Source organism: Nicotiana tabacum, chromosome 8, assembly GCF_000715075.1.
Source record: "Nicotiana tabacum cultivar K326 chromosome 8, ASM71507v2, whole genome shotgun sequence".
Classification (NCBI taxonomy): Eukaryota; Viridiplantae; Streptophyta; class Magnoliopsida; order Solanales; family Solanaceae; genus Nicotiana; species Nicotiana tabacum.
The window spans coordinates 155,778,285-155,795,559 of record NC_134087.1 but is presented as its reverse complement, the minus strand read 5'-3'; the positions used below and the strand labels follow the sequence as shown (position 1 = coordinate 155,795,559).

Below are 17,275 nucleotides of genomic sequence, written 5' to 3'. Positions count from 1 at the left end.
GGGGACATATCGGTGGCGCTAGTGGACGACCGTCACTGGCAAGCATTTAATGTATTGGGAACCGAACAGACGGGACGTTTCGGTCACCTCGAGCGCTTACGTTACGGGGATGACGTCATTATCGGGGCCTCCAGAAAATCGAGGCTCAAGTCGTTTCTTATCATTTTAATCTAAGAAACGAGGGGACTATCTGTATACGATGGAAATCGGGGCTACCTGATTTCGTTTCTCGATGGAAAAAGTGATACCATGTCAGAAGACCAGGACGTTGAGCTCGGGATCAAAGTTCTCTTCCAATGTCGAGGTCGATAACACTTACCGAAGTTTGAAAGTGTGCTTCAAGATGATGCCGGTATGATTCAGTAATGGAAAGGGCGAGATGTCCGCAACGAACCAGAGATCACGTCATTAATTCCGGAATGGATTGGTCTTCGATGGTTAAACTGTTGTCAAATAGGATTTCCTACTATAATTAGAAATGTACCTTATTTAGGATTCTCCTACTATATAAAGGGGGATCCCACTCATTTTTAGCATTCATTATTCACTGATAAGAAAACATACGCATATTATTCTCTTGTTATTTCGCTTACTATTTATCAGAGTTATTTTATCATTTGTTATTCCCGTTATCATACCTCAAGATTATCACATATCGAGGTCGAGATTTAGCTTACACACTGGTTTGATCTATTTTATTCTTTAATTTATTTGTTTAATTTCTTATTTTGTTAATTGGCATTGAATTAAATCACATATACTTAAAACCACAATACAAGTTTAATTGTTACTCAAATTTTAGGGTAAACAATGTTTTAGAAGGTGATCGTTTTGAGAAATTTATAAGACTGAACTCCCTATCAGTTTAAATATATTCGCATTTCAGAGTTTTTACCTTCTCTTAAAGGGCAAATTATCATTTTCAAAGTTTTGTTGTACTGGCCTTTTTAAATTTTACAATTGTATTCTATACTTTTGCTACACTCGATTTTCATAATTTAGATTTAAATACATCTTTAAATGTTTTTATGAATAATATATTGATTTAAAAAGGCATGTGGATGGAGGAAACTCTGAGATGTATGAAAACTGATTGTAAAATACTTGGAGTTATAACTCTCATTAATATTACTTGCGAACATTGGTCTGTACACATATGAGTAAAAAAAAAAAGGAAATAGAGAGGCTGAGAGAGCCTCAAGCTGCTAGACTATAGTCACAGTAACAAGTTCACCACTCAAATGAATATAATCAATGAAAGGAGAAGGTCATTGTTTTAATGTAGTAGTTTTGAATGAGAATGAGAATTCTTCTAGCCAGAAAGAATAGAAGAATAATGTATTCTTGTTACAGAAAAGTCCTCTAAATCAAAGGATGGTTTCTCTGTGGTGGCATGGCGCTTGGTGGATAACTTAAAGGATCTCCGAATGGGTTGGAAGATCCCATGTACCACGTTTGTTGAGAATATTGGTGTTGATATTGTACCATCATCATATTTTGTTGTGGCTGCTGCTGCTGTAGCATCATGTGCTGTTGTTGCATCATCTGCTGCTGTTGCATCATTTGCTGTTGTTGCTGCTGAGACACTAGCATTTGTACGTTTGTTGGAGGGGCTATGTGATTTGACATTGCAAAGGGGTCATCGTGATTGATTGAACTCTGTCCAGGCATTTCATACCCATACCCCACGCTGTAGCCAGCTTGTTGCAGCTGTATTTGCCTCCTGGATACATCGTCTTCATATAAACTGTCGAGTAGTAGCTTGTCGAATCCTCCAGCCTGAATAAGACCATGAAATCAATGCAAAGTTCAAATTGACTGATAATATGAAGTGATAACTATAGTGCATATTAAAGAAAATAATCATGTATTCAAACATGAAAAAAAGAGGACATACCAATTTCTTATCTGGTGCAATTTGGCTTCTATTGTTACTTGGTGCTGTAAGAAGAGCCAATTCCCAACCTGATGTTTTTCCAGTTTCACTCGCTTGATAATTAGCTGATAGATTTTCTTTGCCTGTATAATATTTTAAATACATCAACTCAATATTACCATGACACTCTGAGAATCTTTAATGAGCTAAACTGCAATAACATAGAATCATCCTAGCTCTTTGCTGTGGAGAAGTTGCATGTAATACCAGGCGGTATGATTGCAAGAGCCAATGCATTGTTTTCCTCTAATTCTGCAACTCTTGGATCCAGTTGATTCAAACCCTGTCCACAAATTGCATAAAGTTCAAATTTCTGAGAACGACAATTTTCCTACACACGGCCAGGGGGACGCTTCCATGAACCTAGAAAGAGAAATGTATATTTACCAGCAAATCAGCAGGCTCTTCTCTTGATATCAGTGGTGGGGTTTCTTCCTCTTTCACAGGTAGTGTTTCGTTTTGTGCTTCAACCTGTGTTACTTTATTAGTTTTAGCTTCTTCAACTTGTTTTTCCCTTACTTCAGGTAAAGGCTCTTCAGGCTTTTCAGGTTTCTTCTTGGTTTCTTGATACTCCTACAGGTAACAATTGAAAACTCCATTCAAGCCACAAATTAATACATACATTACAAGAAGCTAAAATTTCACCTATATGTGACCAACTTGTTGAAGCCGTCAAATTTGCAGGAGTAAAATGATACATGACCAGAACCAGTATGACAAAGGAAACTGTGAATAGATAATTGTGATGTTTTCAATTGAAAAATAACTTGCTTTCACTGATAAATATTTTAGCCTTTGTTTCACTTTTCTTTCTTCTCTTCAAATTACTTGACCACGTAGATCCATTTAAGAAGTTGGACAACATACTAATCTAAGCGTTGTGCAATTTTTATTAGGTTTGTGATTCCGAGTCAGAGAAAACTTTAACCAAAGGACTAACAAGGATATTTATAGCTCAATCAATAAATCCAAGATCTTTTTCATGTTCTCACCAGCCTATTATTTGGCATTGAGCCCGTTTGAGGTGCTTCTCTAATGTATTCCTCCATCGTTGCCAGAAACGAAGTAGGAGGCTGAAGATAAAAAGAACGAGGAGAGATCAAAAGAAGCTAATTCATGACGAATGTGCAATATCCAAAGGATTGAGGAAGAGACCTGTTTCAATGTGGGAAATTGAAAGGTTCGAGCTATATCCAAGCCTCTGCAGAAGTCATAAAAATGAGCTAGATTTTCAGCCTACATTAAGGAGGGAAAAAAGAAGAAAAATTACTTTAGATAGAAACTTAGATATGTTGTAAAAAAGTAAAAGATTCAAAAGAACTGGATTTATCAACCTGTTGCCCAGCTCGTTTGTATATGTCGAGAGCTTTTATAGCATCATGCTTGGACATCTCAAAAAACTGCAGGAAGATGAAGTAGCGAGAGGAGTTTAAAAAAAACACAGTGGTTAATCGGTTAGAGAGTTCGAAGAGAGACAAAAATCATACAAAGTCCACAAGATTGATTATCCCATCGTTGATTGCACAATAGATCTTAAAACTCTCCTTCAACACCTACAAAAAGAAAATTTTGGATCATATGGTTGACAAAACAATTCCTCTTTTAGGAATAAAACTCAGCTAATCTCACTAAATTCCTTTTCACTAGTGTAAGGATGATAGTTTCAGCTTATTCGTGTGGGTATTTATGATTTTGGTATTAGTGGAACTTTGCATTTCTACCATATAGACTAACAAACAGAACCAGAAATTGCAGCATGATCCATTTCTGATCAGGTGGTAAAAGTAAGTAGTCTCAGTACCAGAGCCAAGGCATACTGAATGAGAAAGTTATAGCAAGCTCCTCCTTCAGGCTGCAAGTTTACCAAAGATCAGAAACAATATTTTGACAGATAAAATACCAGACAGAGAACTGGATCAACTATAGTATCAAAACAATTAATAGTAACAACACAAGATCTATACACCACCCGATCGACTGCTATGGAATCTCCAACTAGTGTAGACACCGAAACAGGAATATTAAGAAAATCACGAGGCATAACTTAAATGCGAAGCAAAATATGAAGACACATAAGAATATGAATAACAGTGAGTTTAGCTCCACTGAACAGCCACGTATAATGTTACTACCTGGCAACCAGTTAAGCGATACAGAAGCTGCTGTAATGCTGGGAGCTGCTCTAAAAGTTCTTCGCCATTCAAAAGCCTTGTTCTGCAATGCACCTGATCGATGCAGACTCAAATTATATATGATATGTAGTTTTTCACTAGGAATCTAAAAGAGAATACAATGTATATTGAATGACAAAATGCACCTTGTCTGCTCCAGCTGAAGTTTTGGTCAATCTTTCTGCCTCAATATCATATTTTAAAGTCCTAAAGCACTCGAGTCTTTCCTCCAGAAAGAGCGCGTATGTCCTTACCCAGGCTGAGCAATCCCAAGCTGTGTTGAACACAGTAGTACATAGAAACTATTAATGTACTTCAAATGAGAAAGCTTGAAATGAATTTGCCTTTCGCCTTACTTATAAACATGAAAATTGGATAGAGAATATAGGATTTTACCAAGAGGACTTGAGTCATCCTTGAAGTTTGATAGTTGAAAAATATGCCCTCTTTGAGAGTAGCGGAGTAGTTCCTCCCTGAATGAAGGATCGCCTTCTCGCAACACCCTATGAATAACTATCAGCGTCTTTATCACAACCTGAAAATTGGTTATCTTTTTTTAATATCATTGAAGGAAGCTGTCTCAAAAAACCTAGAATCTTTTGGATTTCATGCAAACTTAGTGGTAAATAGGGTATATATAATGGGGAGAAAAGATCTATATAGTCCATAACAATTGTAATTGGGAACAAGTACATTTACATTAGGTCCTATGTTTTCTACTACTTTCTATTTTTATTTTGTATAATATTGGACCGAAATGAGCGTACTCAAATGAAATGCCATGTTCTGTGAGAATTCATATATCCGGATCCAAAACTTGATGGGGATTTAAGCTTAGTTATCATTGTTAAAATTCAGAAAGGAAAGAAGAATAGCTAGTTAGTGAATAGCTGAGAGGACTTACAATCCAATTGCGTGTCTTTGACAATCGTCTGTTAAGTGCATGAATGCAGTAGGCAACATCTGCTCGTGGGCATGTTATCGATGTTGCAACAGCAATCTCTGGAATATTAATTAAGGGAAACCCCATAATTTTATCATCTCATAATAGGAGAAAATAAATTATGAACTTTTCTATATATTGCCATATCCCTGATTGTCTATAGGCAAACATTACGAATATTGAAGCCTCATTTAACAAAGAAATATAAACATGCAATGTGACAACGTAACGGGGAATGTATAATAGACTCACTTGCAATATGCCTTTCTTTTGGAGGGCTCTCAACGTGGTTTGTTGCTTTAACAATGGCAATATCTAAATCCTTCATGAAAAAACAAGAAATAAAAGATCATCCATCTAATATTGCATATAATTGAGCCTTCATGTATTACAAAATATATATATATATATATATATATATATATATATATATATATATATATATATATATATATATATATATATATATATATATATATTTTATATATGCAAACCTTGAATTCGCTTTTGACCTTGGCTAAGCCAACCTTCGTGGAATCCTTTAGCCTGTCGTATGCTTTTCTAAATCTCTCCATTCAAAATTTAAAATCCAAATGGTTTTCCTCTTCTGGAAAATCAAAATCACTTCTCGTATCAAATGGGATAGAAACAAAAGAGAAGAAGAAGAAGAAGAAGGAAGTTTTCCTTAAGTCTAATTATTTTTCATTACCAAAAAATATTTAATTTCTTTGGAAATCACAAGTCTTTGAGCTTCCAAAAACAAAATGTCAATCACATACACATACACATGACAAATATACACTGTCTCTTTTCCTAAAATTGATTTTTTCTATTATGATTATATATTCGTGGTTCCTATTTTAAAAAAAATGAAGCTGCGTGAAAGGACGGTTGTATAATGAAAAATCGTTTGGTTGTTGGAATGATCATTTTATGCAAACCTTGTTTTCGGAATGGCTGAATGGTCTTTTTGTGAGTCACACCTAAACGAATATAACGGTATTTGACAGAGAATTTAACGGAATGTAATGAGAATAATGAAGTTATAGATGTACCTTTGGCAAAGTTCTTTACACCCTGTTTGTCTTCACTTAAGCCCATTTGTTTTCTTGCATCTTAAATTATTTCAGATCTCAATCTGTTAGTATATTTGATTTTTTTTTCTTTACAATAACTGACTTGCTCTTGATAGGACTGATTTAGTCTTAAAATTATCAACAGGTTGTTCATTTAAAAATTCCTACGAAGGTGAACTACTCAATCTATTACCACTGCATAACCATGCACCCTCTATCTCCACCGCACAATCATCAGCCAAGCACTTCCACTACTAATTTTTACCGCGCAATCATTACTGCAACCATGAATCATCTGTTGGGTATTTTGGTATATGCGGTCTGAATGTGAAATAGAGGGAAATAAAGAATATTTGAAAAAATTTCTTGTAATAATTCGATAGGTCGTTTTGAGCTGTAGCATCCGTTCGACGATTTGAGACCTTAAGCAACTTCATATGATGTAGTATGATTTGTGTAAATTGTTAGTTTCGATGTTCGAGACGTTCAGAATTGATTTGGAGGAGTGATTCTTAATTTGGAAGACCTAAGTTGGAAGAGTTGACCAAGGTTTGACTTTTAAATAAATGACCTCGAAATCGGGGTTTGATGGTTTCAATAGGTTCGTATGGTGATTTTGGACTTTGGCGTATATTCGAATTCGAATTTGGATATTTCTAGAAGGTTTTGGCTTTATTTGTCGAAAGTTAAAAATTTGTAGAATTGGAGAATTCATAAGTTTGATCGGAAGTTGACTTTGGTATTATCTGACTCGGATTGTGGTTTTGAGACCTTAGATATATAGGATCATTTAGTTGGTTAGATCTTGTGTAATAAGTTTGATTGCGATCCAAAATGTCTAAGTGTGATTCGGACAAGTTCGGCGAAGTTAGAATATTTGAAAGTCAATAGAATGATTTTGATCTTCGATTCGTGGTTTTGATGTTACTTGCGGTTTTTGAGCCATTGAATAAGTTTAGATACTGTATTTGGGCTTGTTGGTATAATTAGACCGGATCCCGGGGGCTTGGGTGTGATCCAGGATAGTTTTGGGCCATTTTGATTGAGTATGGAGCTGTTGTTTCGCTGGTGTTCTGCAGTGCTTCGCAATCGCGGAGCCAAGCTCGCAATTGCAGAGAAGGATCTTGGTAAGCTGGTAATGATACATCGTGTTCGCGGTTCAGGTGTCACATTCGCGACATGTGATTGGGAGCTGGAGCTGTGTTCATCACGTTCGCATGGTCGCTTTCATGTTCACGTAGTTGTGGTAAGCTTGGCATCGTGTTCGCGTACTAAAGGCCGCATTCGCATAGAGTAGGAGCAAGATTGGGCGCTCGTCGGCTTTTGCGGTTGTGTGATGGGACTCACTTTTGCAGTTTGTTGGCTTGTATTCTCTCTTGATCGCGTGGTTCAAACGTAACTGCATCGACTATTTTCTTGTGCGCAGCATTTGTGCTTCGCGAACACGAGGCTTGTGTTGCGTTCACAAAGGGTACTTCTGGGCAGAATATATACATGTCGTATTTCGGAAATTTTACCCATCCTTTCTATTTTGAGCCTTAGACTTGGAGAGGGGTGATTCTTCATGGAGATTTTCATACAAGGTAAGAGGGTAAGTGATTTCTACCTTTTTGTGATTATATTTCAAGAATCTATATGGATTTCTATACCTAAAATATGGAATTTTGAAAGAAAATTTAGAGTTTTTGTCTACGCTTTAAGAGAGTGTATTTTGGGATTTGAAGTATCGATTTGGATCTCGATTTTGAAAACTGATTATATTTTTGGACTCGATAGATTATGGGTCATCAGATTGTTGTATTGGTTTTGAATTTTGGGCACTTGCCCAGGTTGACCTTTTGGGGATTCATCAAGATCGAAGCTTTACGGTTTGGGATCGCTTCCTATAGCATTATTTGACTTTCTTGGATGATGCTTGGCTCTAATTTGCATGATTAGAGGACGAAAGCGAGGTTTTGACGTGATTTATAGTTAAAGCTAGCCCGGGAAGAGGTAGGCCTATTGGTTAACCTTGTTAAAAGGGAAATCCCAATGATTTGACTTGATTGCTTTTTGTTTAAGGTATTGGGATAGTGTATATACAAGATGGTGAGAATATATGCACTTAACAAGTTTATATCATGTCCGGGGTAGAATTGAGATATTTTATGCTTTGTTTTGGTTAAGTGTTCATCTTGATTCGTGATTTTATTTGACTTACATGACTATACTCGCTCTCTTATTCATGCTAGAGATCATGGCTAGGTTTTTGATTAATTATAAAGTCATGGAAGTTTATTCTTGATATGTTGAATTGCTTGAATCATCTGTAGCTATATAGAAATTCCATGAGCACATATCTGTATGATTATTATGAAGCCCCTGTGCATCTTTTATCTATTGATCTTGGGCATATACATATGTATTATATTTGGATACTTGATTTGAACTGAGATTGTGGCACGAGAGGTAAGGTCGTGCGAATTGAAATACATTTCTTGCACAGGATATGATGAGCGAATATTTGATTATAATTGAGCCGTCAAGCTCGTTTTTGCGCTTGGATTGGTATCGTCCCTCCGAAGTCAAGTGATTACCTATGTTACTTTGGCCCCTGGGAGCATGGTTGATACATGGATTGTGTATGCATCGATACATGGATTTTGTATCGATTTTAGTGATACATGGATTTTATATCTAGTTATAGTGATACATGTTGACATTCAATTTTTGTCCCCCTTTCTTCCAAATTATTTCTTTAAACTTTTAATATCACTAATAATATAAGGTTGTTATTATACTATTTATTTTAATACAAACTATGCCTATTTGCTATTATTATTAACACTCTTACAATACTTATTATTATTATTATTATTAATTATTATTATTATTATTATTATTCACTCGTTCATTCATTTTTATCGCCTTTTTGTGAAAAGCATATCATTTTCCTTTATTTAGTTAAATAGTAATGTTTCTATAATCCAACGTTTTATAATATTTGTTCCGAGAACATTATAATTTTATACTTATCAATTAGTGTAATGGATATCTTATATATTAATAATATATAGTATTATGTAATATGATTATTAAACTATATTATTAAAGTTAGAAGCCCAAAGAAAATGTAGGAAGAATGAAGAGAAATTTTCATAAAGCACTATCTTTTAGTAGTAATTAGTCATCTATAGATACCATTTGCTATATTATGGATTATAGATATCTTTTATGTGGTTATAAGATGTATTTGATGTATTTAAGCTATTGTATTCATGAATATAGTAGCAAAAATAGGTGTGAATCAGTGAATAGGCGTGAATCAATTGTTGTATTCGAGTGTATTCAACTATATTCATGGAGTGAAACATGGGATTACAGTTGGACAGATTATTGTATTCGACTGTATTCACGGCGTGAAATAGGGGATTACACTGTTTTTTAAAACGGAAAGTGAATCAATTAACATAATAGACTCCTAATATAACTCAACAAACTAAATTATAACACACAAATTTTGTATTTTTAGTTATAAAAAAGATTCTCAACCGAAAAATACCTCCAAAACATAGCAATCTTCAGAGAAATTATATAATACATCTGAATACATAAATTATATTAATTAAAAAAAATTTATGAATACATTCATGGCATATAGCGAGATAGTGAATACAATGAAATACATAGAATACAACAGAATACATTGAAATACAATAAGAAAAAAAGACAATGAATAAATGAAATACATGGAATACAATGAGATACATGGAATTACAATTAAAAAAAAGACAATGAATACAATGAAATACATGAAAATACATTGAAATATATTAACAGAAAATCAAGTTGCTCCGCCCAAACTCCATCGTCTTTGTTCAAGAACAAACCCTAATTTTCGGCGAATTCGCCGTTCACCGGAAGCCGGTAGTGAAAATGCGCCGCCTTCGTGGAAATTTCACTCTAAGTTGTTTGGCAAGATGACTTCTTCCAATTCTGGTGAGATCAGGCTTAACGAACTGCTGCTATATTTAATTGCACAATCTCCCACCTTTTTTGCCACTCTGCCGCCACCGGAATTACTTTTTTGGTATCTTTGGAATATAGTTCTGTATTATTGTATCCCACTTATTAGCCCATGAATTTTCGTATGCACTGTTCTTCTTTATATCTTCTTTCTTTGATCAAAGATGAGAATTTTCGGGAAAAAAAAGAGTAATTAGAGGAAGAGGTCCACGAAACTTTGGGAGAAAAGAGAGTTGATATTAGAGGAAGAGGTCCACGAAACTTTGAGAGAATGAGATGTATCAGAGTAGAGAGAGAAAGAAAAAAATGTAACTGATTAGCGTATTTAGTGGCTTAGGGCTAGGAGAAAATCAAAATTAAATATTTTGCTATAAATCTTAAAAGGTATTTATAGAATATAATTTTTTTAAATGGTATTTATTTAAAATAAATAAGATATTGACCTTGCTATAGGAGGTAAAAATTCCAAGAATGAAAGGCCAAATTTCAGCCACTCTAAATAGCCCAAGAACAAGCCCAAGTTGGCTCAAACCAGCCCAAAATCCTCCACGTTAGCCCAACCATAGAACACTCTAGAACTCCATCAAAACTATGTTGTTTTGATAAATACGCCAGACTTAATCTTAGCCATTAAAGCGTTTAATCCAATGATTGGAACTTGTTACTTCACTCTCTCTCCCTCTTCACGTGATGTTAGTTGACCAAGGCCCTAGATTTTTTATTTCTCTGCTTAACCTTCTCTTTACTTTACTTTAACAGGAGCCTCACCAAAAATGGTGAAAACTCACACTGCCATCGTCACCACTGATCAAGACAGAACGACTCTTATGGCCGTTTGAATTTCAAATCCCACCTAGAAATTAAGCCCTAGATTTTTCATTATAAATAATAGTGTTTTAAGGCCATTGAAAAGAGGGGAGGAAAAGCTGGAGCTCCCTCCTTTAACCCTTGTTTAGCCGCCATCCATACCTCTCAAAATTGCCTTCTTTTAAATCTCTCGGTTATGTTGGTTTTTAATCAAACCAGAAGCATTTTTTATTTATTTACCCCGGCGATTAACATTGGTTCAAGGTAGCGCGAGGTCGGAGTTTGATAGTGCACCTTAGATACCCGCCTCAGTTCTTTGCCCGGCAAAAGGTCCGCATCTTCTCTGTCGTTATCTTTTGGTTCTGATTAGAGCATGTTCGATACTTGATGTAGTTTTTCAAGACATGTTAAGTTAGGCTTCCATGTTTTAATACTATAAAGATGGGTGTTTTGCTTTTATTTCTGTTTACCTTTAGTTTGATGGAATGATCCTATGACTAAAGTTATTAGAAATAATTTTTTTAAGAAGGTTATGTTCTGGTATATGTTACTGAAACATGTCTGCCTGATATTTGATAAAATGCTCATAAAAAATAATACTCTATTTTTCTTTGTATACTTTTCTGTTAGATGTCATAATTTATGAAAGACTTTGTCATTGGTAATTGTGATTGAGGACCCTTTCACTTAGACATTATGCTTAGGACTCCTAACATTTCGTTTAAAGCAGATTTAGCTAAATGAACATTGCAAAGTGAAGATTTGGTTTTCTTTGTATTACACCAATAAACAACATGTCCATAGGAGTTTAATTCAACTTATGGAGTATGGAATGAGATCCCTTCTTTGTTGTGAAGTATAAATGCTCATACATGAGTGTAAGCAATCTATTTATTGAGTATGCTTTAAGAGGATAATCTTTAGGTGATAAATTATTGCTTACTCCGTTAAACATTGAAAAGTTGCATTTTGTTAAAGCATGAATGTATTCGCTTTTCTTGCCCTCGAGAGTTAGAAAACTTGACTATAGATTTTCCTTCCTCGGAGGTTTAGATGCCATACCTATAGAAGTTGATGTTTATTTCTACAATTATACACCTTGATTCAAGACTTCTTTCATACATATTTTTAGAGGCGTGGATTTAAGTAACTAAAGGTATTGATATAAGTTTGATTGCTACTTTTACTCTTCTCTAGAAAAGCATATCTTTAGAGGTGATGTGATGAACTTGTGAATACTGATTTTAGCCCTTTGAATAAAGATGGAACTTTTACATAAGGAATCAGTCTAATTAGCTGAATGACTAAAAGGGTCTTCTATCTTTTTCCTTAAATTTTCTCGCTATTGAATGAGTTTGTCTTTCATCGTAAACTAGAAATTAATTTTCTAGGAATCTGGTTGAATTTCAAAGACCATAAAAAAGGAGAATACTTACCACTCTTGTTTACTAAGTGTCTGCGTCATTGTGATCCTTATTTTAGGAATAACTCGATTGCTTAGTCGAGATTATAAGTTAAATATGCACATGTTGACTTGTGAATCTTATGTCTGTTGCTCTTTCTTGCTTTCTCTAGAATTTAGTTGCCATGATATTAGAAAGTTATTTTATATGGTTAAGATCTCTATCTATGAATAATGTTCTGCTTCGACAAATATGCCTTAACTTTTACTTGAGGTGCTCCTGTTAGAAAACATAGTGTAGAGATTAGTTTAAAATGCATATTATTCATAATCCTCAATATTTTGAGGCAGTACTAATATGAAGGGAACCACAAACCAAATGCTATATTGATGACTAACCTGTTCTTGTCTATCCCTTCTGTTATAAAATTTCATGATATCTTGAAGCATCAAAAATCGTATTTTTTTGTTCTTTTACATTTTTTTTATCCTTGTTGTAGTGATATACAATGTCTGGAAGTTAAAAATTGTGAATTGATGCATTTTTTAATGTGGTGCATTTTAGTTGCCCTTATAATGTATAATAGTATAGGGCTTATTTACTAATATGGCAAAATACATAAACAACCCCATCAAGTTGTCCTCAACGGTCAGATGGACACCTTAATTGACCCATTTACTATTTAGGCACTTCAAATGACTATTAAGTGTATCAAGTAAACATTCGAGTGGAGCAGACCATATGCGTGAGTTACACTTGCTGGTGATGTGTCAATAAACCAATTAAAGAATGACAAGTGTAAATTTATAATTAAAATATTTGACACGTGTAATTAATAAGAAAATAATACCTTTTTCCTTATTTCCAACTAGGCCGTCGCCCCCCCCCCCCCCCTCCCCCCAAAAAAAACCGCACAACCTATTCTTCTTCCTTACGCCCCACACCTTCTTTCACTGTGATCTTCCCAAAAGTAGAACCCCAAGTAGAAAATCATCGCATCTTTCCCCTACCTTTCCATGTGACCATCGCACCTTTCATATGCCTTTTCTTCTTCATCTTCTTTCAAGCTTTCCCGAAAATTGCTGCAATTCTTTTCTTTCCTTTACTTCTTCTTCCCCAAAATGCAATTCTTTACTTCATCTTCATTTGACCTCTTAGCCAAAATATGATGGACAGAGCCGTTCCACTCCAAATCTAAAGAAGAATGATTATATCAAAAGTTTTTCGGTTGTCGACTGCTACCTTTCGCCTTTCATTTATTTCTTTCTTAAAAAAATTTCTCTTGAAAAACTCCAGCAGTAAAGATCCATAAAAAAATTATTGGATCTTGGTCTTAACTTTTGCCGTGAAGGAGCCTCAAACATCTTTGTCGCCTGAGGTGATGTCTCTGTTGGTGGCGGCGACTGAGGTTATGGTGGCAGAGTTCAGTCATAAAGTTTATGGTGGTAAATTTCATCTCAGACATGATTCTTCTAACTTAATGATGTGAAATTTAATTTATCCAATTAATTATTATGGTAATGCTTGTGATTGATTGTATAAGCAATTGTGATAGTATATATTGGATGAAGTTGTGTGCTTATTTTATGTTTTTTCCATTTGTTGTAATTTGGAAGAAACTTTTTAGTTGTTGCTTTTCATCAATGGTGAAACTTGAAGAAGAAAGAAGTATGAAGATAAGTGGGGTCATTATAAAATAAGGTTAATTTAAAAAGAAAATAGAGAAGGGAAATTTTCGTTCTTATACCATATAGGAAACTATATTACCAAATATGTTCATAGTTTGTATATTACCCTTCATGCTAATAGTATTCCTATAAAATATAGACAATGCATTAAATAAGGAATCATTGTAGCTGTAGGATTCCTTATTTAGGCGCGCTAAAATTGGGGAATTAAATATTCTTAAAGATCTTCCACAAACGTAGATCACGCACATTCCATAATTATCGTCGGCTTCACTCTGATCTTCCACAACGCAGAATAAGATTTTTCATACTCTGTTTTTGCGATACACTCTGGTTCCAGATTTCTCTCTACATCTCTCTCTATCTCTCAATCCCAAATTTTAGTAATACAAAGCAAATGAAAAGAGAGCAGCAATTCCACCATTGATAGCCATTAAAAAGCTTGAAAGCTTTGAATTCAAACTTGGGTTTTCAAAAATCATTATTTGTTTGGATTGGGTGTTGTTGAAAATAATCGGAAATGTGATTTGGAGTTTATATCTCAATTTTGAGGAGTTTTGGTGAAGATTAGACTTGATTTTGACTGAATTTCAGATTGAAACTCGAAGAAGAAGAAGAAGAAGACATGACATACATTATATTGCAGAAATTTTAGAAAAATTGTAGAAAAATTGTAAGACTGTTGTTTATTTATTTTTCTTTTATTCATTTACCTATTGTATGAAAGTTGAACAACATTGTATAAAAATTGTATTAAAGTGGATGATTTAGTACTGTTTTGGACAAAAATATGTATAAAAAATGTGAAACTTACATTTCAGGGGAAGCATGTCGAGTCCAAATATGTACCCAGTTTGTAGATATTTTGTAGAGAAATTGTAGATTATTTGTATTTATTGTAGATGCTTTATTTTCTGTTTTCACAAATAAAAAACTACTAAAACTTCTATAAATCTTTTGAAAAAACGCAATTATGTCAAAAATTCCAATTATGATACAATTGAATGAGAATTGGGATATTAAAATTTAATGTACCCAGTTTGTAGATAAATTGTATATTATTTGTATTCTGATTGTAGATACTTTGTTTTCTGTTTTTACAAATCAAAAAGGATACAAATCTTTTGCAAAAAACGTAATTATGTCGAAAATCTCAATTATGCTACAATTGAATGGGAATTGGGATATTAAAATTCAATGTACCCAGTTTGTAGATATTTTATCGATAAATTGTAGATTATTTGTATCTGATTGTGGATGCTTTGTTTTCTGTTTTCACAAATCAAAAACGACTAAAACTTCTACAAATCTTCTGCAAAAAATGCAATTACGTCAAAAATCTAGATTATGCTACAATTCTGTGGTTCTCCTATATGCTCTTGTTACTCCTTACGAAATTGCTATGCAAAATATGGAATCCAAAAAAATATGATGAAGGGATAGATCTTCCTAAGAAATTTTGTAGATAATTTGTAGAAACATTGAAATTCTGTATTTTCATATTAATTTTTAAATATGTAGAAAATAAGTCATTGTTAGTCTTATTTGACTCATTCCTCACATTCAACCTATTCTACAAATTCACGCATCTTTAAATACAATACAACCATACTTTCTTGAATTTAAAGGTATTGCAATATATATAACTTAAAAAACATCTTCTCCTCTGCACAAGTTAGCTCCAAAACAGACGAAGTTGAATAACAAGCTCCCATCAAAACTTTTAACACAAAAACACAAAGCTCAAAAATAAATAAACAACATTCTACAATTTATCTACAATTTCTGCAATATAATGCATGTCATATCTTCTTCTTCTTCTTCGAGTTGCAATCTGAAATTCAGCCAAAACCAAGTCGAATCTTCACCAAAACCCCTCAAAATTGAGATATAAACTCCAAACCATATTCCCAATTATTTATAATAACACCCAATCCAAAAACATACCACCTGACAGTTGAATGATTTAATGCCACCGTCTCAGTCACAACTCGTGCAACACGAATTGCTGATGGGGTTCCACCTCTAAACGTATATTTAAATCTTGATGTGTCCCTAGAAATGCAAATTGGAGGTGAAAAATCATTTTTCTGTAGTATTATTTGTGTAATTGGATGGCATTTTTTCAAGAAAAACACAACCCCTCATTTTTGAACCAGCCTTCCACCACATTTTAACTAATTCTTTCCTAGTAGACCATGCTTTCTCGTTAGATGCAATACCAAATACAATATGTTCAAGATTTGTATCTGATAATAATGTTGAATCATTTTGAAGCGAAACTGACTTGTGGAGTAATTTGGTGTAATTACACTATGGTGATACGTGGGTGAGGGCGTGGGTTTAGGAGAGAGAAACGTGGGGGTGGGGATATGGAGGAATATACAGTACCATAAATTAAGGAGTGATATAAGGTACAATTAATGTACAGTTAAAACATCTTATGGTATAGAATTGGTAATTAGGCATACTAAATGTAATTATATCAAATCTTAAACATTGAGGGTAATATAGTTTCTTATATGACATAGGAATGTAAAAATTCCAAAAGAGAAAAACATAATTTTGAGGGTTTCACGCGCCCGGACATGAATAAAAAGCACACACTTTGCCATGTTATCGTGAGGGGTTCATGAGACACACTTTAGCCGAGAAAAGGTGTCTTTCTGGTCATTAGTATAATTGAGGTGTCCATCTGACCGTTGAGGACAACTTGAAGGGGTTGTTTATGTATTTCGCGTTTACTAATCTTTATCTTTTCTTTTTCTTGGCATGAATACTTGGAGCGACATGACTCTCCTTATCTACACATGGAGTCTTAATGCGAGAGTCTACATACTTGCTCATGGGGTCAATACAACACATGTTCCTAGAATGTACCAGACATCAAGAAAATAAGCGAAACGCTTGGGACGCCTATGGTGTCTTTCATTTTTCTTTTCTCTTATCATTTGTTTAACTTCTTTATGATTGTCGATTTATTTGGGGTTTATCTTATATGAAATTTGGTAGCTAAATCTTATTTTGTTTAGTGGCATTTACTCTAGTTAATAATAAATCGCCGATCTTATTTACATGGGTCTTAAGAGCTTTTAAAATCAACAATTCGAATAAGTTCAAATATGATAATGGCTATTTTTTGTTTTCTCTAAAATGTTTGCCCACATCATTTTTGGGAAATACTTAACGCTAATTGGCGGCAGCATTTGGCCATAAAAAGCTGCTTCTTTTTACAATTTTCAAGTC

General features: G+C 34.1%; 1 protein-coding gene and 2 long non-coding RNA genes across 3 annotated transcripts; 2 read left to right on the top strand and 1 right to left on the bottom strand.

Moving 5' to 3' along the window:
• Positions 1–1,153: 1,153 nt before the first annotated feature.
• LOC107762002 (putative clathrin assembly protein At5g57200) lies at positions 1,154–5,895 on the bottom strand. The gene is made up of 15 exons (XM_075219811.1): positions 5,545–5,895; positions 5,303–5,372; positions 5,012–5,109; positions 4,504–4,642; positions 4,254–4,381; positions 4,069–4,161; positions 3,738–3,788; positions 3,424–3,489; positions 3,271–3,336; positions 3,092–3,172; positions 2,929–3,009; positions 2,324–2,509; positions 2,144–2,219; positions 1,898–2,019; positions 1,154–1,779 (listed from the first exon to the last, which is right to left on the bottom strand). The coding sequence occupies exons 1-15, from the start codon at positions 5,623–5,625 to the stop codon at positions 1,363–1,365; spliced, it is 1,755 nt and encodes a 584-aa protein (XP_075075912.1). The 5' UTR covers positions 5,626–5,895; the 3' UTR covers positions 1,154–1,362.
• Positions 2,078–2,960, top strand: LOC142162839 (uncharacterized). The gene is made up of 3 exons (XR_012694299.1): positions 2,078–2,382; positions 2,461–2,515; positions 2,833–2,960. It is a non-coding gene; the product is annotated as an uncharacterized LOC142162839 (long non-coding RNA).
• A 4,857-nt stretch (positions 5,896–10,752) lies between the features above and the next one.
• LOC142162838 (uncharacterized) lies at positions 10,753–14,855 on the top strand. The gene is made up of 2 exons (XR_012694298.1): positions 10,753–11,268; positions 14,624–14,855. It is a non-coding gene; the product is annotated as an uncharacterized LOC142162838 (long non-coding RNA).
• Positions 14,856–17,275: the final 2,420 nt, after the last annotated feature.